Below are 27,789 nucleotides of genomic sequence, written 5' to 3' on the forward strand. Positions count from 1 at the left end.
TGCCATAATTCCATATTCCGCATTGCTTAGCACACAATTTGCATTTAGTAAATATTGATGGGATAACATCACATAGTTACTTTGTTGCAGAGGTACTGGAATCTGATGCCTGATACCTAGACCTATGATATTCCTATTTTCCACAAAATTTTGAGGTTGAAGATTACCGGAAAGGTCAGTCTTTCTCTCCTTTTTGTCAAGAAGTACAGTTACAATTCCCACACATCATGTGCTTTAATCTAGAGAACTTAATTTGCACTGTAGAAAATCTGTTTTGCTTTATGTTTTTATAGAAAAATTTTAAAACCATTACTTCAAAATATGATTCTTAAAGTAAGCACTTAAGCCAAATATCCAGTATATTTAAGGAAGTATTCTGGGTGGAGGAATTCACTGGAACAGAACAATGTTAATGCTGTAAATTATTTTCTAGAGTATTATCTGTGTGCGGGCTGACTTCTGCAAAAATCTAATGATCCTTTCAGCAGTAAATCACGGAATGCTTAAGCTATAACCGTTAATATATGAAAACCTCTAAATGCCACAAAGTAAATGATATGCTGATTTTATTTTCAGTGTTTGACTAGACTTGTGGGTGGGTGTTATGTGCTAAAGCCAGTTTACTGCATTTTCTTTCCTGGACTTCACTAACTGGCAAAATTTATGTACATGATTTGGGATACTGTATCTCGATGTTCCCGTTTTTAAGTTAAAGAGAAAAGTACGGAGAATGAGGTCATGAATACCTAAGTATCTACTACTCAGAATTAACAAATACTAACGTTTTCTTTTTTACTTAAGGGGTGTGTGTGTCCGTGTACATGCACATACATGAGTAAAAGAGACAGTACAAACAATTCCCCAAATTCCCTCCTTCCATTCCTTTGTCTCCTCATCCCTTTCTAGAGGTAGCTGCTCTCAAGATTTTGGTGCATGCCTCCCCCCCCCCCCCATTTCTTTACCTACCATCTTATCTACGTGTCCATTCTATTGTTGTGTATGTTTTCCTGGATAATTTGTTGAATTTATCCATTCCTTTTAAGCATTTAAAATACATCTAATTCTCCTGCATTATAAATAGTGCTGCACAAAATCTTCTTTTACCATGAGATAAATATACCTGTACAAGAATTTCTCCAGAGTGTCCTTAGAACATAGTTTATGGGGTTGTCAGGTATGTCTTTTTGTTAGGTTTGCCACATCATTCTCCAAAATGATCGTTCCAATTTGAAGCTTCACCGGTACTTTAACTGTGTTCTTAAACATTCTCTGTATTTTACTCATTTTTTTTTTTTTTAACGTATCTGTGGCCAACATGGAGATTTGAACTCACAATGCCAAGATCAAGAGTCACATACATGCCCTACCAGCTGAGCCAGCCAGGCACCCCTAAATCTGTATTGTTTTAATCTGCATTACTGACTTTTGGATTTCTCCTTTTGTGACTTGCTTAATGCTTTGTCCATTTTTGTTTTGGGCTGATTATGGGAGATCCATATACATTCTTTGCTAATACTCTGTTACTTTTGTGTGTTCATCTGGTGTGTGATTTATCTTTTCATTGTATAAATAGAAATTTAAAATTTTTAAAAATTTAAAATTTGTTTTAGAGAGCGTAGCAGGGGAGGGACGGCGGTGGGGAGAGAGAGAGAAGAGAAGCGAATCTTAAGTGGGTTCCACGCTCAGCATGGAGCCTGACGTGCGGCTCAATCCCACAACCCTGGAATTATGACCTGAGTCTAAATCAAGAGTTGAACGCTCAACCGACTGAGCCACCCAGGCACCCCTGTAAGTTTTAGGTGTAATATGGTGGAATTTGAAGGAGAATGTCTTAATGACCCCAGGTACGAAAGTATTTGCAGATGAAGACACACAAAGCACAGCGCACAAAGGGAATGATTAGCAGTGAGAACGGAGTTAGCTTTTCTTAGAACTGCTCACTCTCGTGTAAGTTTTAGATTTGTCTACTTTTAGTATGTGTTCAGTTCCATGAAAAATTCTGTTGGGATTTTATTTGAAATTGCATTCAATTTATAGATGAAGAATTGACTTCTTTCAGGTATTGAGGGTGTGTCAAAGAACATGGTATTTTTCTCTGTATTCATGGCTTTTAGTCTTTCATAAATAGTTTGAAATTTTTTTCTTAACACTTTCCTTTATCAGATTATCGGCTTAGCCTTGTTTAGTTCTATCTTTATCAGTGAATCATCCCCTTCCCCCATTTTCTCCCTCCCCGCTGTGGCCTTGACCTTTCCCCTTTTCCCTGCCTCATCTTCTCACACCTCGCTGCTGGAACCAGCAAGCTTGGGGACTGGCAGGGGGACGTGGAGTTGCTCTGGCACCTCTCACTGTGCTACTTAAGGAGAAAGTTGGAGCTTTAAATTCAGTTCCTCAGGAAACATCTATTCTGTATATTGTGCTGGGCTGGGCCTCAGACTTCTTTCTTTTTCATTGACTGTTTTCATTCAAGTTACATGGTTTTATCATCTAGTGAGGATGGTATGTGATTAGTTCCATCATTCTGCCTCTTTTTCCACTTACTCCTCAATTAGGCATTAATGGAGGAAAGGTTTGGAAGCAGGTATTGAATCTCTTTTGTTCTATTTATTTATTTATTTATTTAGTTATTTAGTTATTTATTTATTTTTGAAGTTGGCTCCATGCCCAGTGAGGAGCCCAATGCAGTGCTTGAACTCATGACCTTGAGATCAATACCTGAGCTGAGATCAAGAATTGGACGCTTAACTGACTTAGCCACCCAGGCGTCCCTGGATCTCTTTTGTTCTTAATGGAGTTTGCATGTAGCCAGTTTGATGTATACATGGCTATGATATTTCTCAAAAATCATGGCGAGGACATGTCTTCTAGCATGAAGAACAAGAGATAAGAAATCTGAGATTTCAGTTAGCTCTGTATCTCCTTCTTCAGTAGTCAGGCAACTTAGTTTTATACATATACGTGTGTATGTATACATATTATTATTTTTTGATTGTCAAATGATCCTCTACTGAAAAATTTTCCTTTGTAGTTCTTACTAGTGGGGCATTCCACAGCACCACTGTTCATGCATCTCTGATGTCATGAGGGTGGTGGCCATGAACATTGCCCCCCATAGACTGGACAGTCCCCAGGATCTCTCGAATGGTTCCAGAAAGTTCTCTGGCTAAAGAATGGTGCTGCATCTGTCGGGCAATGTTCACAATCTCATCAAAAGTGATACTTCCGCTGTGCTTAACGTTTTTCTGCTTCTTTCTCTCTCTTGGTGGTTCCTTGAGGGCTTCGATAATCAGGGAAGAGGCAGAAGGTACCATTTCAATCCGGGTCTGTCTATTCTTAACGGTCAGTTTCATTGTCAGCCTCAGACCCTTCTGATCACAGGTTACCCTGGAGATGTCATCACCAACCTTTTTTTGGAGACAGATTCGGGGCAGTCTTGGGGGTCAGGGCAGATGTGGCACTGACTTCCCCACTGGTGTACCTCAGGTATACAACTTAGATCTTGCTGGGATTGAATTTAGGTGGCGTGGTGGAGGCGGCTGGTATCGGATGAACCCGGATTCTGGGTGACTGAAGAGAGTTGCACCTTCGCCTCCTCCAAGCCGAGAGCCAAAAACTGTGTATATTTTTTATCTGAAAATTAGATATGTCCCCTCCATGACATAGTAGTGCAGAGTAAATAATAATAATATTGAATCCTTTGAGAAAAGAATTATACTGTTGTTAATATAAATATATATGTTGTACACTGAGCAGAGGAAAATTATTTTCGTTATCCTGGTCTTTTGGGAATTTGTTGAATTCTTAGTGTTTTTATGTTTATTATAATGATAGGTTGCTAATTTTTAAAGATATGTTTTATGAAAAACATGTTTTCTGTTTGAAAAAACACTGAGATTATATTCAGAAATATCAATATTCAGGATTACCTGTTTTGTTTCTGTTTATTCAGAGGATTTTTAAAAAAGTAATCTCTATGCCCAGTGTGAGGCTTAAATTCATAACCCTGAGATCAAGTGTGGAGGTTCCTCAAAAAATTAAAAATAGATCTACCCTAGGACCCAGCAATAGCACTGCTAGGAATTTACCCAAGGGATGCAGGAGTGCTGATACATAGGGGCACTTGTACCCCGATGTTTATAGCAGCACTTTCAACAATAGCCAAATTATGGAAAGAGCCTAAATGTCCATCACCTGACGAATAGATAAAGAAGTTGTGGTTTATATATACAATGGAATACTACATGGCAATGAGAAAGAATGAAATGTGGTCTTTTGTAGCAACGTGGATGGAACTGGAGAATGTTATGCTGAAGTGAAATAAGTCCTACAGAGAAAGACAGATACCATATGTTTTCACTCTAATGTGGATCCTGAGAAACTTAACAGAAGATCATGGGGGAGGGGAAGGGAAAAAAAAAAAAAAGAGGGAGGCACACCATAAGAGACTTTTAAAAACTGAGACTAAACTGAGGGTTGACGGGGGGGGGGGGGGGGGGGGGAGGGGGTGGTAGGAGGGAGGGGAAAGTGGGTGATGAGCATTGAGGAGGGCACCTGTTGGGATGAGCACTGGGTGTTGTATGGAAGCCAATTTCACAACAAATTTCATATTAAATAATAAAGTAATCCCCACGCCCAGTGTGAGGCTCAAATTCACAACCCTGAGATCAAGAATCGCATGCTCTACTGATGGAGCTAGTCAGGCACTCCCAGAGTTTTTTTTTTTTTTCTGCTTTTTTTTTTTTAAACAAAATGACTTTTGAAAAAAATTTCATTGTGGATTATTTGAAGCGTGTTCATAGAGACGATAATATATTGACTTCCTTGTGCCTGTCATTCAGTTTCAACAGTCAACTCGTGGCCACTCTTATTTCATAGGTATATCCCTGGTCATTCCTCTACCCTTTTTTTAAGTAAATCCTTTTGATACACCAACTCTAAAGAGCCTTTTAAAGTGTTGTTTTCGTTTACTTTGTATTTTCTATGCAGAAGCTAAAGTTTTTTAAGTTTTGCTGTTTCTATGAACATGGTCTAGAAAAAGGTAAGGACTAATTTGTGTGATGAAGTACATCCTTTTTTTGACAGAATGGGAGCCTGGTGACAATATGAGTGTTTTGCTTTAAAGGGAGCTTGATAATTATTTTCTGTCATTTGGGACAGTGGTAGATCATGTTGGGGCAGTGTTACATGGACAAGACCAGTGAAACTGTGACTTCTCTTTTCTGTTAGTGTTCCACTTTATTGTCATTGGGAACAATGAATAATTCACTGGTAGGTGTAGTGCTTCCTTTAACTTATCATAAATTTACCTTTAAACATTTTTTTTTCGATAGATGATTATAATGCCTGTCACATAGTTCTCGGCTAGATTTAGTGAATGCTGTGACTTTAAAAATCATGAGTGTTGGTGCTGACTCCAGTTAAAAATACCGTATTGCATATTTGAAAGTTGCTAACAGAGTAGATGTTAAAAGCTCTCATCACAAGAAAAAGAACGTGTAACTGTGTATGGGATAGATATTAACTAGTTACGGCGATCATTTCACAGTATATACAAATTTTGAATCCTTATGTCGTACACCTGAACTAATATGCTATGTATCATTTATATGTCAATAAAAACATCATGACTGTTTGGTTTTCATTATTAATGAGTTTAGTCTGTGTAGTGTCACAGTCTTTTACCTTCTAGTATATGTCAGACTGTTTGCCCTGTTGGCAGCTTGCCTCTAATTGTTCACAAAGTAGAACAACTGGAGGAAACAGATCATAACGTGCGTGTAAACTACCGCGTCGTCTTGTTTCAGTGTCGTTATTATTGTAGGGTACTGTCCTATCCACAGCGCTTTTGGCTGTCATCCCTAACATCTGTAATTGTGTCCTCACTGTGCATAATGCTGTGATGAATATGCATGAATATGCTGGGTGTGGGACGCATCTGGATATGAAGTTTATTGGTGTTGATACAGACCATTTCTTCAGTGTTCAGGGGCCAACCTTAAAACATTTTTACTCTTTCTTTACCGTTCCCATCTGGATTTCAGGTACTTGAATGTTTAAGCCTTACCTCTGTATAAGTGAAGGTGGAATTCTAGGTGAAAAACCATCTGGTTTTCTTCTGGTTGTTTCTTCTAAAATATTTACTTCTGGGTTTAGTATATAGCAACTTTTACTTCAGTTTTCTTTGTGAAGGTGACTGTTTCTGCTCTCCTTGTTTTGATGTCCTCTTACTCATATTACAATTTATCAGTTCTTTTTATTTTTCTGTTTTCTAGACTTTTACTGGTTGGTGGATGCGAAACTGCTGAAGTGGGCATATCCAAAGCGTCTAGCTATGGCCTATCTGCCTGGAGAGTTCTTTCAGGATCGCCTTATTATAAGCAGGTTACTAATGGTGGAGACAGGGTCACTGCAGTAAGTATTAGTTATGGCCTTTCACTTTGCTAATAGAGCTTAGGCAGGAGAGGAGGAAATAATTTGTCTTGGATGAGGAAGGTGACTTTGTGTGAAATTTTGGTACTTCTTCCAAACATCAAATTTATCTAAAGCATTTTGTGTTTAACTTGGTCTCATTTTTAGTAACGGTATTAGCAGATGTTAGAAGAACAACAGTAGTCCTGTTACTTACATTTGCTTATTTAAACGTTAACGTTCATTCCACGTGTTTGCTGTGCTGGCGGCTCTTCTGAGTGCTATTGTATGTATTAGCCCACTTAATTCTCCCCCACTTTTTGAGATAGGTATTGTTACTAGCCTGTCTGTTGATGGCAAAAGTAAAGCGTAGTTAAGTAACTACCACGGGTCACCGAGCTAGCAAGTGGCAGAATACAACGGAAGTTCCCCTGTTCAAGATTTCACCACCATGCTACACTTCCTGACATTTTCGTCTGTGTTCACCTGGGTGATAAACCTGGCCATTCATTCATTTGTTGTATAGCAGAGTATTCTGGTGTGCTGGAATAGTCAGTATAGGCTAGGTTCTGCTGTGATAATAAAAACAGTTACATAGATGAAAACTCCTGACATTTCTGTGTTTTACCGGGTAACAACTCATCCCTTATTTGTGACAGAGCCTGCTCTTGGTGCCATGACTCCCCTGAACAGTTTGTTCCGAGTGATGACTGAAGAATACACAGAGGCTGGTGACCTCTTGAGGTTCCACTGTGTCTCAGTTTGTAGAAGAGGGAAGAGAGGGCTGAAAGGTGGAACTTTTTAAACCAGAGCTGCTGTTACTTCTGCTCATAGTGCATGCGTTCTAACTAATCATATGGCTCTTCCTGCCTGTAAGGGGCCTGAGAAATTGTTTTTTCTGTGTATCCAGAAAGCCAAGAAAAATGAGATATTAGTGAATAATTTATCGGCCATATTGACCACCCTGTAATGTTATATATCTTGGTTATTTATGTAAACTGCAGGAAATCAAGCACTTGATCAAAATTATGTATCCTGTTCTTAGCACAGTGCCTCCTTTCCGGTGGCTGCTCAGATATTTTTTCCAGTAGGGAAGAAACCAAGAAATTAAAGTAAAGCACAGTATAAGGGAATGTGTCATGTTGTTTTTTCCTATAGTGAATGTATTTGTCCTGTTAATTCTGTGTTAAGATACACTGATTTTAAAATAATACCCTAAGACCATGAATGGTTAAATGTCTGGTGTTAAAAAGGAACTAATGAAGAAATGCTTTTAAAAGAAAATCTTAAGCAATTATTGTAAGCTCCCATTCATTTTTTTCTTTAGTTCTCAGCATATTCCGAAGTATGTTATTGTGAATTGAGCTCAACAAAGTAGGGTTGGGTATGTGGGTTTTTTTTTTTGTTTGTTTGTTTGTTTTTTGGTGAGAAAGGGTGAGTGAGGAAGGGAGAAGAGAGAGAGAGAATCCCATGAGGGGCAGAGAGAGAGAGAGTGAGAGAGTGAGAGAGAGAGAGAGAGAATGAGAATGAGAATGAATCCCAAAGTAGTGCTTGGACTCATTACCTGTGAGACCATAATCTGAGCTAAAGTCGGATGCTTAACTGATCCACCCAGGCACCGTTTGTTTTTGTTTTTTTTTAATTTAGTTCAACTTAGTGGTTTATGTGACACTAGACCCTGTATCTGGTTGTATTTCTGGATGAGTTTATAATCGAGGACTGTTTTTTGTGCTGTTCCTTCCATGTGCTACCCTCTGCTTATGCTAGTTCCTGCCTCTTCTCCTGCGGGACCCAGAGGAGTCCGGATTGGGGTTTGGTAGCCACACTTCACAGATAAGGAGCCTAAGATCTCATGACTAAAAATAGGGAACACAGGTGGAACGGATCTTCTAGACTCCGTTGAGCACCTTCCCCCACTCCCCGTGTGAGATTATGCCCGTCTCAGTGGCACTGTCAGATTTGTCTGTGATTGTCCTATAATTCATAAAGGGGTAAGAGTTGCTTAAACATATTATTTCGTTTTTGCAGGAAGTTCTTCCTGTTTCTCTCGATGTAGTTCATACCCAGCTTGTAGTTTTCTATGTGAGATATTCAGGGCAGATCTTGGAAAGAGTTTGAACAGCTTTGGCTCTTGAATCTAAGTGTGATGTCTGCAGCTTATTTTTTAAATGGTTTAGTCAAAACCATAATTTAAGAGACGTGTATACACACACATAGATAAAGCACACATAGATAAATGGCAAAGCATCGATAACTGGTGAACCCAAGCGAAAGGTATACTGGTGTTTCTTTGTACCATCACTTGCGCTTTTCAGTAGCTATGAAATTTGTCAAAGGTTGAGGGGCAAAAGAGAAAATATAGGCTAAGTGTGGAGGATACAAGGAGAGATGAAGCAGGCGAACTGTGGAGGTCCATTTCAGGTCAGTATAATCGGACGCATTTGTGACAGAGTGGTCTGGGAGACGAAGAGTCACAGAGTGCTCTCGCATACCGTGAACCCTCTTTTCACCTTGGCTTCTTTGAATTCTCATGTGCTTTCACTTTGCTCCTCACTGAAGTATTGAAATCTGCTTTGCTATGGCCCTTCCCTCTCCAGCCTGAAGCTTTGGTATTGCAGTCTCTTAAAAGAAAATTGCCCGTGCCCTGACAGAATAAGTGGGGAAAAACATTAAATTGCAAATTGAATGCTCGGCTGTATGATTAATTTCTTCGAAGGGTATTTTAATTACGTTAGTGGCTCTTAAATATGTCTTGCAGCTAAACGTCCAGTCCTTCTACATAGCCTGCCCCTACCTCAGAGTAATTTGAGTTTTGGGAGTAGTTCCTTTTGTCAGGTGGCAGATACTGTCCTCATCGAGCTTGTTTGTTTAAGGTTGCTATTGTGTTCGGGTGGATATTGACTAAAAAATGCTGCTGACACATATATTCTAGTCTCTCACAAGGCTGCCAGGTTGTCTAAGAGACGGTGCAAGATTCAATATGTGCATTGACCAAAGTTTCAAATTAATGTTGGGTAGTTTTATGTATTCATTTGTTCAACGTTGAGTCACTGCTGGGTGTTAGGAATGGAGAGGTAGCAGCCCTCAAGGGGTTTACTGTATGGGAGGATATAGCTGTGTCCACAAATAGAGGCAATAAGCTATAACAGACAGCAGGTTTGAATTCAGTAACTGGGAGAAAGGAAAGAATCCAGACTCGGGAGTCAGAAGTCTGGGATGGGAATTCTGCCTCAACACTTTACACCTCTGTGGGTAAGGCTTTTGCGACAATTAGATGAGGTAATATATTTGAAGGCACTTGATAAGCCATACGGTGATCTAGAGTGTTCATTGTTATTATGTTTGTATTTTTAAGATCAGAATTTTAGAAAAAGTATAAAAAGGAACAAAACTAATTTTTATGTTACTGCTACGCTGCTTTTTTGGTAAAGGCTGTTTTGGAAGGGACACAGGCTGTTTGGAAACCCGTTTCTCTGAGAAATCCTATTTCCCTCAGAATATAGAAGTAATCAGAGGAATATTTCCATAAGACCCCACCACCTGCCTGCATCTGTACCTCTTCTGTCATTATCGCAGACAAACTGTCCTTGTACCGGCTACGGCCAACCCATCTGTGTTTCTACCAGATCTCACACTTGTTCATGGAAGAATATTTTTCCTATACCATGAATTGTGCTGTCTGTTAGACTTATCAGCGTACAACATGCTTTTATTTTTCCATCATAAAAACCATTTTTTTGTTTGCCTTTGGGGGATATAGACCCCACTAAATCCTGCTACCACCCCACTTATTTCCCTTTCTTTAACATGTTCTAGAGTCGTCTATACTTGCTTGCACTTCCTCTTTCTTTTCTCTCTTGAATTCGAATTCTGTTGCATGGGAATTTACTTCCATCATTTCACTGAAATACTCCTATTGATGTTATCAGTGGCCTCCAACATTTTACCCATGCATCAATTTTATTGGTATTCTTTAATCTCTTCTAATTGCTTCTACAAAAATCAGTTTATCTTCCTTTCTTCCTTTCCGTTCTCTGCCCTTTTTGTGCTACTGCTACTTTGACAAAACACATAATATTTGCACATTAGTTTCTACCTTGATCCTCACCTTTCTTTAGTGTCTTAGATGTCCATTTCTGATTCAGAATGCTGTTATTTCTTGTTTTGAAGTGTTCCCAGTCATCTCTTGGTTGGGTGAAACTATCTTCTAGTAGATGTGTGTGTGTGTGTGTGTGTGTGTGTGTGTGTGTGTACACACACGCTCTTTAAGATTTTATTTTTAAGTAATCTCTACACCCAACATGGGGTTCAGACTCAGCCTGGGATCAAGAGTTGCATGCTCCACTGACTGAGCCAACTAGGTGCCCCTCTTTTAGAAGATGTTTTAAGACGGGCTCATGGGGAAAGAGTTCCTTAAGTTCTTGTATGTTCAAAATTGTTTTCTAGTAGTCTAGTATTTGAAGGAAAACGTATGGATATAAAATCCTTAGTTTACCCTTTCTTTCATTGAACTTAAAAAAACAAAAAAAACCACTACTCCATTATTGCTTTGCTTTGTATGTGGAATATGAAAATTCTCACTGAAGTTAAATTATTTTCCTTACAAAGGGAATCATACAAATGTTATTTGGCCATTATACTTGAAGGCCTTGAGGATTTTTTTTTTTCAGTCTGTGAAATTTAATAGCTTTCCTAGGATATTTCTCAGAGTTGATTTTTCTGGGCTAATTTTCTCAGAGAATCCCCGTTGGCTCTTTCAACGTATATATCTTTTTCTATTTCTGGCAAGAATTCTTGGATTATAATTTTGACAGTGGTTTTAGATGATCCCTTTGCTACCTTCCCTCATCTGTCCTTCCTTGGCCCTGCAGTATTTTTACAATCTGCTTTTGCTCAACACCAGGCCTGGTAGTAGGCGTCATGGGGACATGGGGGTTGGCAGGAGCAGTGGAGATGACACCCTGGGATTTGGTGTTTTTTGTTTTTCTTACTTATAGTTATCTTGAAGTTTGTCTTATCTTCTGTCTTCAAGTTAAGGTGAGGACATGATTTTCATATAGATTTATTTTCTACTCCCCCCGCCCCCCCCGCCCCACTTTTTTTTCTCCAAGTAAGCTCTACACCCAGTGTGGGGCTTCAGTTCATGACCGTGTTCTACTGACTGAGCCAGCCAGACACCTTATATTTTTCCCTTCTTTTTCTTTTTGTGTTGGAGGAAATATTGGGAGATACGGAGCTAAGCCACCACTGATGGCTTTAACTACTCAGAAGTTCTGATAGGAAAATTTTTAAGCTCAACAAAACTGTACTCTTCTTTGCCTTTTTCTTTCAAGTTAAAATTCATAAAACATAAAACCAACCACTAACCATTTTAAAATATACAATTCAGTTGCATTTAGTACATTCACAATGTTTGCAACTATCACCACCATCTAGTTCCAAGACATTCTCATCACCCCAAAAGGAAACCTCATTCCCATTAACTTGTCCTTCCCTATTCTTCCTCCCTCCAGCTCCTGGCAACCTCTAGTCTGCTTTCTGTTTCTGTGGACTTACCTATTCTGTTTCATATAAATGGAATCATATAATATGTGGCCTTTTGTTTCTGACTTCTTTGATTAGAATAATGTTCTCAAGGTTCATCCAAGTTGTAGCATCTATCACTTCTTCATTCCTTTTTATGACTGAACAGTATTCTGTCGTGTGGATATATTACATTTTGTTCGTTCTTTAGTTAATGGTCTTTTGAGTTGTTTCCACTTCTTGGCTGTTGTGAATAGTATTGCTATGAACATTTGTGTATAATTATTTGATGGAATACCTGTTTTCAATTCTTTTGGGCGTATACTTAGGATGGAATGGCTGGGTCAAATGGTAATTTTATGTTAAACTTTTTTTTTTTTTTTTTTTTTTTTTAATTTTTTTTGGGACAGAGAGAGACAGAGCATGAACGGGGGAGGGGCAGAGAGAGAGGGAGACACAGAATCGGAAACAGGCTCCAGGCTCCGAGCCATCAGCCCAGAGCCTGACGCGGGGCTCGAACTCCCGGACCGCGAGATCGTGACCTGGCTGAAGTCGGACGCTTAACCGACTGCGCCACCCAGGCGCCCCTATGTTAAACTTTTTGAGGAACCATGAAACTTGTCTACAGCAGCTGTACCATTTTACTTCTCCCCACCCCAAGCAGTGTACTAAATTCTCTACATCTTCAACAATACTTGTTGTTTTAAATTTCTTAAATTACACCCTTCTCTCCCTCTTGGTTTTATAAATGCATCTGTTAAGTCTAAAGAGAGTCTGTGTCCTATTATTTCAAATACTGGTTTCTAAATGTTGATTTCTTTTTTCTGGCATTTTTGAAGCATAAGATCAATTCCTTAATAAATTGGCTATTGTGAGTACATCTCTGACACCTATTGATGGTTTTCTTAACTATTTCTTAAAGTGTTAGATTTCTTCTAGTTTTCATTTCGTGATAAAAGGATTTTTACAGCGAGGAAGCATTCCATTAATTTTTCTTTGTATGATGTGCATTTATTTTGTAGGTACCGAAGACCCTGGGATTGTTAAGGATGTTAAGTGTCAAGTTTTATAGTCGCCCGGGACAAGAACAGGTAACTCACAAGCTTAACCTTGTGCTTCTCAAATATTTTCACCGAGTACCTTTAAAGCACAACGGAATGAACCTTCAGTGTTATAGATCTTCATCTGGGTGTGCTCTTAATTGTACCCTGCGTGGACAGATCCATAAGTAAAAATTCCTGGAGCTATTCCCTGAAGGTTTGTGTGTTTTACTGTATATCATTCTTCTCTCAATAATGAAGATTTGAAAAAAAAAAAAAAGGGTAAAGAATGAATTTAGTCCTCTTGAGTTTGGGAATGGAAGACAAATCTCCTGGAACCATTATATGTTTGAAGTGTTTTTTTTTTTTTTAATTTTATCTTACTCGCAAATTTTCCTTCCTTGTCCATAATATATCCTTTTTTGTTTGTTTTTTTAAATCTGAGATTATTGAAACTCCAAGAAAAAGCAAGCCATGTTGATTCTGGGCTTCAAAAACCATTTTATACTGTTTTCCAAGAGATGCATGGATCCTTGACAAGGATGTTTGTCAGTTTCCTCCTGATGTGAGTGAGGTGCTTAGGAGCTGCCTCTGATGGAGATGGTTACTTCACTCTCTCTCTCCTGTTCTCACAAGAGTCTTGGCCTATATGGAAGCATCGGATCTTACCTTTTTTGTTTTGGGGAGACTCAAACTGCCTCATTTTTCTGTTTCTTCAATTTCTTTATTTACCCAAGGGAAATTACAAGAAAGTACAGAAATCTTGAGAAATCAGATGAGCATCTTGGTGCTGCATTTGCATTTAATATATTTAAAGTTTGAGTTCTTTCTCTGCCATTGACTTCAACTAAGTCATGCATTCTGGATTGTTTTGGCATTGTTTCTACAAAAGTGAGCAGTACCACTGCTGTTGATGTCTGGAAAGTCACTTTCATGTTGAATCCCCATATGGTGGCACTGTTTTCCAGTTAGCATTCTCTTCAGGCATTTCATGGAGTTTGTTTTCATTTTGCAGATGAAGAAACATATGAAAGATCAAATGGCTTGGCCTCTGCCATGGACTTAGTTCTCTGTATCGCCTCTGTTGATCTGTTACCATTTTAGTGCATGATAGCATTATTTTACTTTTTCTTCCTGCATCCTTTCTGCATTCTCTTTAATACTATCTAAATTACTATCTTTAACAAATCTTAAATGACTCACTTTTAAAATTCTGTTGACTTTATTAAAGCAATTATATGTCATTTCAGTGTTTATTCTTTTTTTTTTTTTTTTTTTTTTTCAGTCAGTCAGCACTCACTTTGAGCCCAGGCATAATGTTAGAGCTGAGAATAAATTGATGAATAAAATGCATTGCACTTCCTCAAGCAGCCCTCAGTGTAGTGGGGGAGACAGTTACAGAAGCAGCTGGGAAATAATACAGTCTTATGCATTTTATAACCCCTTCTATAAGTTAATATGAAGTACCATTGAGGTGCACAAAGAGGGAGCCTTTCATTCTTGAGAGGATACTCAATTTAGAAGTGAGGGTTCCTCACACAGAAAGAGGGACACTGGACATTTCCAGCCTGGTAGCAGCATTTGCCAAGTCCTGGAAGTGTCAGAGGGCAGTGCTGGAACATTCCAGTTTGCTGGGCTGTAGCCACTAGTTTTATTTGGCATATAGTATTACCTTTCAAAGAGTATATTAATAATAAAAGTTCTGTGTGTTCTTTTATAAAGAATGTTGTCTTGGAAAATTTTTTTCCCAAGGGCTTTTTATTTCCTATGTATTTTTGCAGTGTCTCCCCCTGCTCACTAGCCCCAGGTTTGTTAACCAGGCATTTGAGGATGATTTATTTATTTATTTATTTATTTATTTATTTATTTAGGGAGGTCAGACTTCTAAACCACAGTGGGCAAGAACATCAGCTCAACTTCTTAAGGGCAGGATTTATGTTTTGCTTGCTGCTAGCTTCCCACAGTGTCAGACATACCTGGCATATAGTCTGTATTACTGGATATGTTTATTCATGTTGAATGTGGGAAGAGCAGCACTTACGAATTCACCTTTAAGACTGTGTAGTAATTCAGAACATTTTGAATGTATGTACTAGAGTTCAGTACTTTAATTTTCATGTAGCGTGTACATTTGAAAGGTGTAATGAAATAGGAAATCACTCATTTTTAATTGTTCTGTGTAGATATGCAGTTGAAGAAAGTTAGGTAAGTTAAAGTACTCTCTCTCAGTGCTAAGATCTGATATTGAACATTTAAAAGAATTACTCTCTTAGAAAGGACAGTTAAAGGTTTTATTGTAGTGTTTGAGAGAAGACACAATTCCTACTCTATTGCTGCCAGTAGTAGAGGCTTTAATTAGTGTTTTTAATTAACAAAAGATCAAATGGACGTTTGAGCTAGTAGTTTAATAAATGAGAAATAGAGGTGAAAGTTAAAATCCTGTTCATGTTATTAATTTCAGTAGTATTGGTATCACATTGCTACACAAGAGATTCAGTGAGGTAAGAGGAAAGTATCTTTTGGAAAGCTGTGGGAAGAGATTTTGATACAAGGAGGTAAATAGAATTGATAATATGCTCAATTAAAAGGGTCATAGATGAATTCATGGTGAAAGAAGACCATGCAAATGATCTTTGTCAACCAACTTCCTTTGTTCCATCGTAACTTACAAGGTAAGACTGCCTTTCAGTAGATACTCATGGAATAGAGTAGACTGAAGCAGGCAGTAAGTGAAATTCATCATTTTCTTTCTTTCTTTTCCTCACCTTTTTTTTTGTTTTTTTTAATTTTTTGAAACATTTATTTATTATTAAGAGACAGAGCGTGAACAGGGGAGGGCCAGAGAGAGAGGGAGACACAGAATCCGAAGCAGGTTTCAGGCTCTGAGCTGTCAGCACAGAGCCCGATGCGGGGCTTGAACTCAAGATCATGACCTGAGCTGAAGTTGGACGCTTAACCGACTGAGCCACCCAAGCGCCCCATCTTTTCCTCGCCTTCTTTGGGGTATAATTGTAAGATATTTAAAGTGTATAATGTGATGATTGGATCTGCATATATGTAAATGAAGCTTTTCCCCCATCGAGTTAACATATCCACTACCTCACATATTTATATTTTTATTGTGTGTAAGAACCATTCAGGTCCTCCTCTCTTAGCAAGTTTCAGTTACATAATACAGTGTTATCAAGTGTAGTCATCATATTATACATTAGATCTGCAAACCTTCTTCATCTTGTAACTGAAAGTTTCCACCCTTTACCAACCTCTCCCAACTTCCTCCACTCACTCCCCCGCCTCTGGTAGGCAGCTAGTTTTCTACTATCTGTTTCTAGGAGTTTGATTTTTTTTTTTTTTAAAGATTCTACATATAAGTGATACTCAGTATTTGTCATTCTGCGTTTGACATATTTCACTTAGCATAATGCCAGCCAGCTACATCCATGTTGTCACAAATGACAGGATTTCCTCCTCCTCCTCCTCCTCCTCCTCCTTCTTCTTTTTTATGTTTATTTATTTTTGAGAGAGGGAGTGAGACAGAGTGCAAGGAGGAGAGGGGCAGAGAGAGAGGAAGACACAGAATCCGAAGGAGACTCCAGGCTCTGAGCTGTCAGCACGGAGCCTGACGTGGGGCTTGAACTCATGAACCCATGAGTCATGACCTGAGCTGAAGTTGGATGCTTAACCTGAAAGGGCCACTCAGGCACCCCATGGATTTCCTTTTTAAAGGCTGATTGGCAGTTTGTGTGTTTGTGTCCCCACATCCTCACCAGCATTGGTTGCCTTTTCTTATTCATAATAGCCATCCTGAGGTGTGTGAAGTGATACCTCATTGTGGTTTTGATTTGCATTTCCCTGATGATTAGTGATGTTGAGCACCTTTTCATGTACCTGCTAGCCATTTGTATGTCTTTTTTTTTGTTTGTTTGTTTTACTTAGAAAATGTCAATTCAGATGCTTTGCTCATTTTTAAATTGGGTTATTTGTGTTTTTTTGCTATTGAGTTGTAGGAGTCCCTTGTACATTTTGGATATTTTTATCAGATGTGTGGCTTGCAAATATTTTCTCTCATTCCATAAATTGTCTTTTCATTTTGTTAATGGTTTCCTTTGCTGTGCAGATGTTTTTAGTGTGATGTAGTTTTGCTTGTTTATTTTTGCTTTTTTGACCTTGCTCTCAGTGAAAAATACAAAAGATCATTGCCACGACCAATATCAAGGAGCTTATTCCCTGTGTTTTCATATAGGAGTTTTAGGGTTTTTGGGCTTATGTTCCAGATCTTCATCTGGTTAGAGTGGATTTTTGTATATGGTGTAAGGTAAGGGTCCAGTGGGTATCCAGGTTTTCCAATACGATTTATTGAAAGAGTATCCCTTCCCCATTGTGTATTCTTGACTTCTTTGTTGTAAAGTGACCATTTATGCATGAATTTCTTTCTGAGCTCTCTTCTGTTCCATCGATCTTTGTGCCTGTTTTTATACCAATACAGTATTATTTTGATTACTATAGCTTTGTAGCAGTAGTTTGAAATCAGAAATGGTGATACTTAGAGCTTTGTTCTTAGTTTTCAAGATTGCTTTGGCTGCTTGGGGACTTAGGGTCTTTTGTGGTACCGTGCAAATTTTAGGATTATTTTTTCTATTTTTGTGGAAAATGCCATTTGAATGTTGGTAGGTATTGCATTGAACCTATAGATCACTTTGGATACTATGGGCATTTTAACAATGTTCTTTAAATCCATGGACATGGAATATTTTTTCATTTATTTGTGTTCAGTTTCTTTGATCAGTATTTTATGGCCTTTCTTGTATAGATCTCTCACCTCCTTGGTTAAATTTATTCCTAAGTATTTTATTCTTTTTGATGCTAGTGTAACAGATTGTTTTCTTAATTTCTCTTTCTGATAGTTCACTGTTAGGGTACAGGAACAGTAGTCATTTTTTGTATGTTGATTTTTGTATCCTGCAGCTTTACTGAATTTGTTTATTCTAACAGCTTTTTGGTGGAGTCTTTAGGGTTTTCTAAATATACCATGTCATCTGTAAGGAGACAATTTTACTTCTTTTCCAATTTGTGTGCCTTTTATTTATTTTCATGCCTAATTGCTCTGGCTAGGATTTCCAGTACTGTGTTGAGTAAAACTGGCAAGAGTGGCTTTCTTGTCATGTTCTTGTTCTCAGAGAAAAGGCTTCCCTCTTTTCACTGCCAAGTTACATACTCTTGACCATCATTCCAGCTGTTGTAATGATTAAAATAAACATGATGTTCATATTTGAGGAATATGAAAGAAACCCAGACACATTTTAACTGAAGTAAAAATTACAGCTAAATTATATTGCTTTTGGAACTACTTAATTCAAATAGAGAAGACGAGAGAACGATTATTATTCACTTATGCTGAGAAATCTGAATACGGTAAGAGGAATTATGGTTTGAAGGTTTGAGGTTTACTTTTAGTGTGATGTGCAGTTGATTGAAAAGCCATTTCCTCTTATTTCCAAATAAATAATTTGAAAGAAATTCTCTCCCCAGCCAAGCAAGAAACATTCTGACTTCCAAATACTGCAGGCTCGGTTCACAGACTTTAGCCTGGATTTTCTAACTGTGGCTTTAGATCTTGTGTAACAGCTACTGTCAGGAAAATAAATTATTCCCTGAGCCAGAGACACTTTGTGTGCTATAGACGCTCTGCAATGTTTCTACAAATAAAATGTAGTTTTTATTTCAGAAGGAAAACATCGTGTTTCTAAAATAACATAGGTGGCTTGTCTATGTCTGACAGGCTGCAGTTCATTTGCTGCTGAGAACTGTCTTCTCACTGTGCGTATATGTGAAAGTTAAACGGGTAACTTGGACTTTAAAGAACTGCATACGTAATGTGTATACACCTAATGTCTGGATTTGCTCTACAGTACTCTAGGGGGAAAAAAAAACCCCAAGAACATTGTGGTGATTGGGGAAGGGTTTGTGAAGCAAGTGTGAAAAGTTGGTGTTTGTTGATAAGCTGGTTGTTGGTTCCTGGGTATTCGTTATCCTCTAGTTTCTACATGTGGGTGTAAGTGCAAATTCCTACAGCAAAATGCTTCAAGAAAGGAGTGTTAAGTTTTCAGCGAGGAGATCATAGTATCAAATGAAACTTAAGGGGATTCAAGAAGCCACCAGTTTAAAAGCAAGTGGTAACATTTTAGTTCTTCATGTCGAGAGAGAAAAGGAAGGTAAGAGGGAGAGAAGGATTAAAACGAAGGATAATTTAGCATATTCATTTATTATTTTCTAGATCACAAGGCTATTGTTAAATTATTCACATTATTCAATATACTTTTGTTTGTTTTTTGTTAAAGAGATTCATCAACTTCCCATTTGCTTTCAGAGCACTTTTATTAATTGGTTAATGAAGCATTTATAATACCAGGGAGTTCTCATACAGACCACTGGTGACTAATTATTTAGGTGAGAAAACAGTAAAGTATACTTGATCATGATTGCTGCCGAGGAGCATGGAGCCTCCTGGAAAGGCTGAGGCACCGGGGAGGGCAGTGGTCACCGTGCGGTGGAAGTGACTTGGGCTGGGACTGAAGGCGGCATCTAGCTCAGGTACTGCTATCTATACTAGAATGATCTTCAGCAAGTTTCTGAACCTTTGGGATCTTCAGTTTCTTTGTCTGCAAACTCTGAAGAATGCAGGGAGAGTTCTTGAGAATGAAAATTTATGCTTGTGATCCCACCTTCTGCCAAACCATGGAGCGTATTGACCAGAGTTGTGAATGGAAGGTGCTAGGCCCTTCGTCTTCTCTTCCTGACCTCCTCTCCGTCACAGAGGAGGGGATGGGATGTAGTTAACATTTGCTCTCAGTGCTTTTGCTTTTATTGCTTCTTTTTGTATTTTAATCTTTCTTACATTTAATTCTGGCAATCTGGGATAGACGTGTTATATCCAGTTAAAGTGACTTCAGTCCTTAGTGAGGAGATTAGAGGATGCTAATCTTCTCATCTATGTACTCATCCAGCAGTGTTTCTCACTTTCTGAAATTGTTCTATTTCCTTTTGATGGCTAATACGCCTTAGTCATTGTAGACCTGAGGACTTAAGCTTGTGTCTGTAGAGACCAGGTAGATAATGTGGTGAATTGAGCCAGGCATAATTTTTTTCCTTTTTTTTTTTTTTTTTTTTTTTTTTTAGTATAGTCATGTGTAAGTTTCAGATCATAGCTAGTATTTGACCTTAATCGTAGGGCCATAACCAAGAATGGTGGGGGCTTTGGCTTACTGGAAAGCTTATGATCCTTTTAAGCATGCATATGCTGTCCAGCCCCACCTGATTATTGCCCTAGTGTGACCGGGTAGCACCCTCACCCTTAAAAGGTGGTGGTGGACTCTTGTGTTGCCAGATTTTCTAAATGCTAAGGACACATATGGTTGTAGGCTGTCATTTTTAGGTCTGATTTATTATTTGTAGGTAAACTACCTTAGACGCTGCTTTCAGTAAATGCTTGAGTGGGCAATAGATGTCCAGTTAGTGTTGGTTTGATTCTTCTGCCTCTGCTTAGGCGATGAACAGGGGACATCTCTGCTTGTCTGGTTTCTCATCAAGAAAGGACTGAGAGACTGTGTGGACAAATAGGCCTTGAAAAGACAAGACTTTCTCTGTGCACCCCGTGCTTGGCCATGTAAAATCAGTGTATTAACAAAATTTCTCTTTTCTGTAGCAGTGATTAGATTCCTCATGTTTACCAGGAAATCTGGAAAATAAACACTCTTGGTGCCCCTTAAATTAAGGAATGCATTTCCCCCCTGGCTGCCTCTGTTCCCATCACCATTGGACCTTCTTTTCTGCCAACTCTCTTCTTCCTCCTTTCCCTTCCCTTTCATCCACACAGCATAAATTTGTGGCCTGTGACAGGATATTCCAGATATTGTGTACATATAGAATCTTGTGAAAATGTGAACCCCAAATTCAGGAAATTCACCATCTGGTCAATATCGACCCATAAAAGTTAATGAGAACTCATGGTAATTGATGTGTGATGTAAAGGAGTGTTTTTATAATGCTCGTATATTTGGGTTTTTGGTTATATGTGAATTATAACACTATAAAATGGGTTAAAAAGAAAAAAAAAAAACTCCTTAAGGGTAAGAGTTCTGTTTCTTTATGCTGGAGCACATTTATAGTGTATGAAGCTGTTGGAACCCTTTATTATGAGAGATCATTTATGACATGGCACCCTCTAAAGAGTGTTATTAAATTCTGGAGGTTACTTCTATTCAGCTACAAGTTCCTTGATCTGACGTTAATGTAATATTATTGTATAGGATGGGATCTTTAAGATGAGCCTCTCTCCAGATGGGACCCTCCTTGCTGCCATTCATTTCTCAGGGAAACTAAGCATCTGGGCCATTCCGTCTCTGAAGCAGCAAGGGGAATGGAATCAAAATGAGCAGGTATGTCTGTTGATTATTATTATTATTAGAATGGTTCTCGCTTAAGGGTGAGTACTGACAATAATGGTTTCATTTGGTTAATGTTTGACTGCAGCTCACAGCTATTATTCATGCTCAGCATGCCAAAGCTTTAGTTAAATTAGAATATCATCAGCATCGTAGGATAAATTAAGAACAGAGTAGCACTGTGTGCTGACTTTAATTTGTAGTGCAGTACATTCTGTATACTGACTGTAATCTGTCCACCCCCTTCTCCTTTTTTCTTACTATAAAAATACAGAATGGAGACGCTAATTTTGTAGCAAAAGCCAACTAATATGGTAAAAAAATTGGAGGGTCAGTATTCTAAAAGGGCTACAGTTCTTCCCAAATCTTGCAACACTAATGTAATATTGGGCTTGCTTAAGGCTTGAAGGGAGACCTCTTCACTCAAAAGGTAGGGAGTGAAGATGCAGTCTATTAATTTTTTAGTGTCTTGAAATGACCGGTTTTAAGAATGAAAAGGCTTAGTGGTTTAGTAACAGAATCATCATTTGTTATATTCTAAAATCATGATGGGCAAATAAGGTCTGTGCATATAATGCTGTGTATTGTGATAGAGTGAAGATGAAAAGAAAGACCTCAGTTAGATACAACTTTATGTTCTAAATCTTTTACTCCTCTGATGGTGATTTGGCATTTCAGTACTTATGGGTTAATTTTTTTTTCCTCTCACTTCTCCATTTCCCTTTTCTTTTTTTTTTTTTTTTTTTTAATTTTTTTTTCAATGTTTTTATTTATTTTTGGGACAGAGAGAGACAGAGCATGAACGGGGGAGGGGCAGAGAGAGAGGGAGACACAGAATCGGAAACAGGCTCCAGGCTCCGAGCCATCAGCCCAGAGCCTGACGCGGGGCTCGAACTCACGGACCGCGAGATCGTGACCTGGCTGAAGTCGGACGCTTAACCGACTGCGCCACCCAGGCGCCCCACCATTTCCCTTTTCTATAGGAATATCTTTTCACCAGCTTTGGTGGATAGTTTTGTGATTCTAAGACTGGAGCCTTTTCCCTGAATGGTCTGAATGGATTGATGTCTTTTTTCAGAATTCTTTTTAATTTCATTTCATCAGTTAATCTGAGCTATTAAAACAATTTTGAAAAGCAAAGAGCATTTTGTTATTCCCAGAATAGCAGAGGGAAAGAGAAACTGGCTGTATATTTTCTTACACTTTTCACAGACTTAAATTTGTTTTTGCTATTATTCTTCATTTTTTTTGTTAAAAAAATTTTTTTTTTACATTTATTTATTTTTGAGAGACTGAGAGAGACAGTGCATAAGTGGGGGAGGGGCAGAGAGGGAGGGAGACACAGAATCCGAAGCAGGCTCCAGGCTCCGAGCTGTCAGCAGAGCCTGATGCGGGGCTCGAACCCACAAACCGTGAGATCATGACCTGAGCCAAAGTCAGGCACCCAACCGACTGAGCCACCCAGGCACCCCTTTTTTTCTGTTTTAATACACAAGTTTGGCAAGATTTTTTCCCCTTAGTTCCTACTCACCTTGAATTTAATTTGTTCTCTGCACCTCTACCACTCACTCTGGCCCTGGATCTCGATTTGTTCTAAACAGAAGAGGGGTTCCTCAGTCTTCAATCTCAGCAGCTAAATACAAGGAACATTGTTTTTCTCTCCTCGGAACTGATAGCTAACCTGATTTATATCTTCCCTCTAGAAGTGGAGTGGATCAACTCTAAAACCATTTGTTTAACATATTTAGCCATGCACACTGGATAACTGATCCAAAAGGTACCATGTATTTTTCGTGGCTATTAATGTATAGTGATAAATTTGCATTTGGAAAGACTCTGTTCTTTCCAATATTTTACATTTGGGCAATTTTTTTTCTTAAGTTTACTCATTTTCTTAAATTATTTCATTCACCTAATAGAAATATTGATCAAGTTTGAAGCACACTTAATGTTTGATTTTGTTAGTATTCTAGAATGGCATACACGTAGTGTAAGGACTATTTAGGCAAAATTTATTAGTATGCTCTTTTGTTTACTGGAATTCTGGATACCCTTCTTGTGAAGATAAATTGCATTTGTTGTAACCCTTATTGGCATACACTCAACTTTTTAAGTAGTTAGACATTTTTTTTGTCATTAGTTGCCAATCAGTATCATTGTAATTCGCTACTCTTTAGCTCATTAATATTATTCATTAATTTTTTTGATTTTTATAGCGATTCTATTAAAATAATTTAAAAATTGTTTAAAAATCTTGAATGAGTAAATGTAAGTATCCCAGTAGTTTGGAATAGGCCATCAGAAGAGTAATGGGGCAGGAAAGGAAGGAAATTAGAAAATGACAAAAGGTTTATGGTGGGAAGAGAGAAGAGTTTATGCCAGAAGTTGATCTCCTGTGTTTCCCTGGTGAGACTCTTTGACCCTTGAGAATGTAGAAGGGCAGCTCATCAGGAATTGCTCTAGACTGTTCTGTTGTGCCACAGCGTGCTTCCATCTCGCCCCTTGTGCCTCTGGTTTAGCGCCCACCACACAGTCTGTAGAGGCTGTCTGTTGATGTAGCTTGATTCTCAAGCCAGTTCTAGCTATTATTACAAACTGAACAATTTTTAGGGTAATATATCCGTGTTTTTCAGATTGGGTCGCCATAAATTATTTCCCTCGAATGCCTGAGCAAACCAGGAAAAAAAAACAAACAAACAAACAGGTTTTGGGGCTCACAAAACTGAAAACCATGGACCGGTTGCCATCACTGCAGACGTTTTGTAGGTGGTAGAACCCCTTGCTGAGGGAACAGTGGCTTAGTGAGAATTACTGAACCTAATCCTACCTTTACTGCTATTTCTCCTGCTGCTCAGCACACCGCCTTATTCCCGAATTCATCCCATCCAGGGCCTGTGGCGGTCAGCCCCGCCCTTCTCGCGCTGTGGCTCAGCACAGGGAAGGACTGGAGCTGAATAGAACAGATCTTGCTTTGAGACTCCTCATTCTAGTCTCAAAAGAAATTTTGTCCAGGTTGAAAAGCAAGACTTTAATTTCATCTATTCTTTTCTTTAAAATTCTATAGTTGTGGTCAAAATGCAAACTCCTTTGTTTACCTGGATCATTATGCTGCTTCACACTTGCTTCCTGAACTTTCCTCTCCCTGCTCCCTGCTTTTGTCCCATCCTTTCTTCACTCTGTCATTCTTCATTCTGTCATAAACAAATTCTTGTGAGGCTTCATCATTTTCACAGAACACTCTGTTTTTTTTTTTTTGTTTTTTGTTTTTTGATACACATTTTAGGCTTATGTAGCTCTGGTCACGATTCATGTAGATAGTATTCTTGTAGCTTTTACAAAATTTACTGTAATAATAACCTCAATTATTTATTGAGCACTTATTCAGAGTTATTTAGCAAGTAAGCAGTAGAGTTGAGATTTCAGAGAGATTTCATCTCTCTCTGACTCTGACGTATATGCTCTTCCCATGACCCTGTGCAAAAATAGATACAGTTTTTAAAAGGTGGAAAATATATTTATTAGGCTTTATTTATTTGATCTTTAGAAGAACAGAGATAAATCTTTTTTCCCAGTGAATAGAACACAGATGTCTTCAGCCTTCTCAGATGTGTTGAACTCTCGAGCCAGTTAGTGTGTATCACCAAAAACTGGAGTAAATAATTGACATAGCTTCCCGCTGGTAAACCCTGAAGTTTACAATAGATCTGTGCAGTACTTATGATGTGCTGGGAGAGTATGTGAGAGTGGTAACTCTTTCTTCAGCACAAAGGGTTTGAAAAACTATACTTTGCTTGAGTCTTTCACCTGTATCCTGGGAGTTCATCACATTGGCTTGGCCATTTTGGATTTGGATGGGTACTATATGAAGGGAGTCAGCAAAATTTAGTGTACCACGGTAAGTGGTATAAAGCTTGTGTGTAACAGTTTTATAAAGAGTAAGCTGTTACTGTATTCATAAAAATAATCATAAAATAATAGAGTTCATCTCTTTATTGAATCTTTACCAAGTTTTAGAGTAGAGAATGCAGTAAGTCCCAGTGAGATGCTCATAGTCTTGCAAGGGGAATTATAAACAAATCAACAGAATAACATGTTAATATTATGAATCCAGTTGGGGGGAAGGATTGTTGGGAGTAAGTAGCATTTGTCTACTAAGGCTTGGCTGTCCACCCTGAGTGATAGGAACCTATCTCAATTGCTTCACTACAGTCCTAGTAAGTAACAAATGTTTTTGTGTTCTAATAGATGGGAATAGTGCTAAAAAGAAGTAAACTTGCATTGCTGCATTAGAATCAAGATGCTGGTTGGACTCAGGTTCTTGGACTTCATAGGTTAAGCCTTTGTTTCAGAGTATCTTCTGTAGCCCTTATGTTGACAGATTTTGACTTTTTTTTTTTTTTTTTAATTTATTTATTGAGAGAGAGAAAGAGAGAGAATGAGAACCAGCAGGGAAGGGGCAGAGAGGGGGACTGAGGATCTGAAGCGGGCTTTGTGCTGACAGCAGTGAGCACGATACGGGGCTTGGACTCATGAACTGTGAGATCGTGGTCTGAGCCAAAGTCAGCACCCCTAGATCGTGACTTTTATCTGGGTGAGTTAGGTACGAGTGATGATATTAATGGAAAACAGGGAGAGAGTCCGTGCAGTTGATGTGAACGATGCTTCTGGAGTTCAGCATTCGTTATGCAAAGACACTGGAAACACGAAACTATTAACAAGTCATATACCAAATATATTGGTGTCATTTTGTGTACTCATCACTGGCTGAGCCCTTAAACAGCTGCTCCTTTCTCACTCGTCCTGCAATAGTCAAGGGACCTCGGGTCAGCCAGGTAGGACAGGGCTCTGCCTCTCTTACTGCTGTTCTAGGAAATGAAATGGCCAAGCCAGTATGTTTAAAATAGATTATATGGTAACATATAGTGTAGAGCCAGCTTATAATTTTAGCTAAAACATTGTCTGAGAAGAAGCTAGTGTTACTGTTGCCCTATACAACTGTAGCCTCTTTTACCAAATCGTGAATTCAGCTCATCTGGGGCTTTCTTCATGTAATTCACTACTTTATTAGTTTTCATAATATGCTTTGTGTAATTGAGTATTTTCTCTATAAAATCTAATGATTAAAGATAGTTGTGGAAGTGCCTATTCTGATTTACTTCTACCCAGTTGTGAGTTGATTAAATACTTCAGCTTTCATTGTCAATATGAAAATCCATCTGGCTAGAAATCTGTGAGTATTAAGTTTTGTTCATGTGTGGAATATAGTAAAATTGCTAAATTGCTAAAGTGATTTTCATTTCAAACATTTCCCATATGTTATGTTTATATATTTCCATCTCATTTTTGGCCTTAATTTTTGTCTGAAGAAGTTTTATCATTTTTCTATTTGTACATCCTATGATAAAATAGGAAAGATAAGTTTTGTTTCTCCTACAATTTGCTCTTTGCCACAATAGTAGGTATTGGACAGATTTTGTTAAATGGATCAATCAGTGAAAGATAAGTGGGAAGATGACAGTTAATGTGATTGGTCTTGACACAATCCGCAGCTGTCCTCACAGCTTCACTCAACTGTGAGCTCCTGGAGAAAAGACCCTGAATATATGTTTGTTCCACGGGGCCTAACATAGAGCTTGGCATAAAAAAATACTAGTAAGTGTTTGTGGAATGAATAAGCAGTTGAAAGGCTGCTTTTATGCTGTTGGAGGCAGCGGCCTTCATTATGTTTAGCTTCTAGCTGTTAAAGAGTCAACAATCAGGGGCGCCTGGGTGGCGCAGTCGGTTAAGCCTCCGACTTCAGCCAGGTCACGATCTCGCGGTCCGTGAGTTCGAGCCCCGCGTCAGGCTCTGGGCTGATGGCTCAGAGCCTGGAGCCTGCTTCCGATTCTGTGTCTCCCTCTCTCTCTGCCCCTCCCCCATTCATGCTCTGTCTCTCTCTGTCCCAAAAATAAATAAACGTTGAAAAAAAAATTAAAAAAAAAAAAAAAGAGTCAACAATCAAAATTCCTAACTGAAGAAAACAGTGCTATCGCTGTCACTGTAGGATGTTCTCAGTCATGAGGTGGCATGTCACCCACAGAGGAGTGACAGGGAGGTTGCTTCTCAGAATATATCAACATGGCACTAGGAGTGAGCACCCCTGGAGTGCTTTCACAGGGGCCATGGGTCCTTGATGGTCCTGCCCTCAAAACACCGGCCTACAGCGTGTGTATCAGATACCATAAAGCATGGCCAGATCACGGGCCCCTCACAGTTAGAGTTTTTAGGGTTGAAGGATGGGAAGTCTGGCCCAGTTTGAATAGTATGAGAGAAGCGATGGGAATATCAGCTTTTTTTTGTTTTGTTTTGTTTTGTTACCTCTTAATTCCCTTTACCTA

General features: G+C 38.6%; 1 protein-coding gene and 1 pseudogene across 2 annotated transcripts in view; one reads left to right on the plus strand and one right to left on the minus strand.

The window, feature by feature from the left end:
- NBAS (NBAS subunit of NRZ tethering complex) overlaps positions 1–27,789 on the plus strand; it is a 333,519-nt gene that overhangs the window by 47,632 nt on the left and 258,098 nt on the right. For both annotated transcript variants that reach the window (XM_030311617.1, XM_030311618.1), the window contains exons 10-12: positions 6,273–6,411; positions 12,954–13,022; positions 21,278–21,406. In XM_030311617.1, coding sequence (XP_030167477.1) covers positions 6,273–6,411; positions 12,954–13,022; positions 21,278–21,406 — 337 coding nt within the window. The remainder of the gene's footprint in view (positions 1–6,272; positions 6,412–12,953; positions 13,023–21,277; positions 21,407–27,789) is intronic.
- LOC115509817 lies at positions 2,845–5,856 on the minus strand (annotated as a pseudogene).

Source organism: Lynx canadensis, chromosome A3 (genome assembly GCF_007474595.2).
Source record: "Lynx canadensis isolate LIC74 chromosome A3, mLynCan4.pri.v2, whole genome shotgun sequence".
Lineage (NCBI taxonomy): Eukaryota > Metazoa > Chordata > Mammalia > Carnivora > Felidae > Lynx > Lynx canadensis.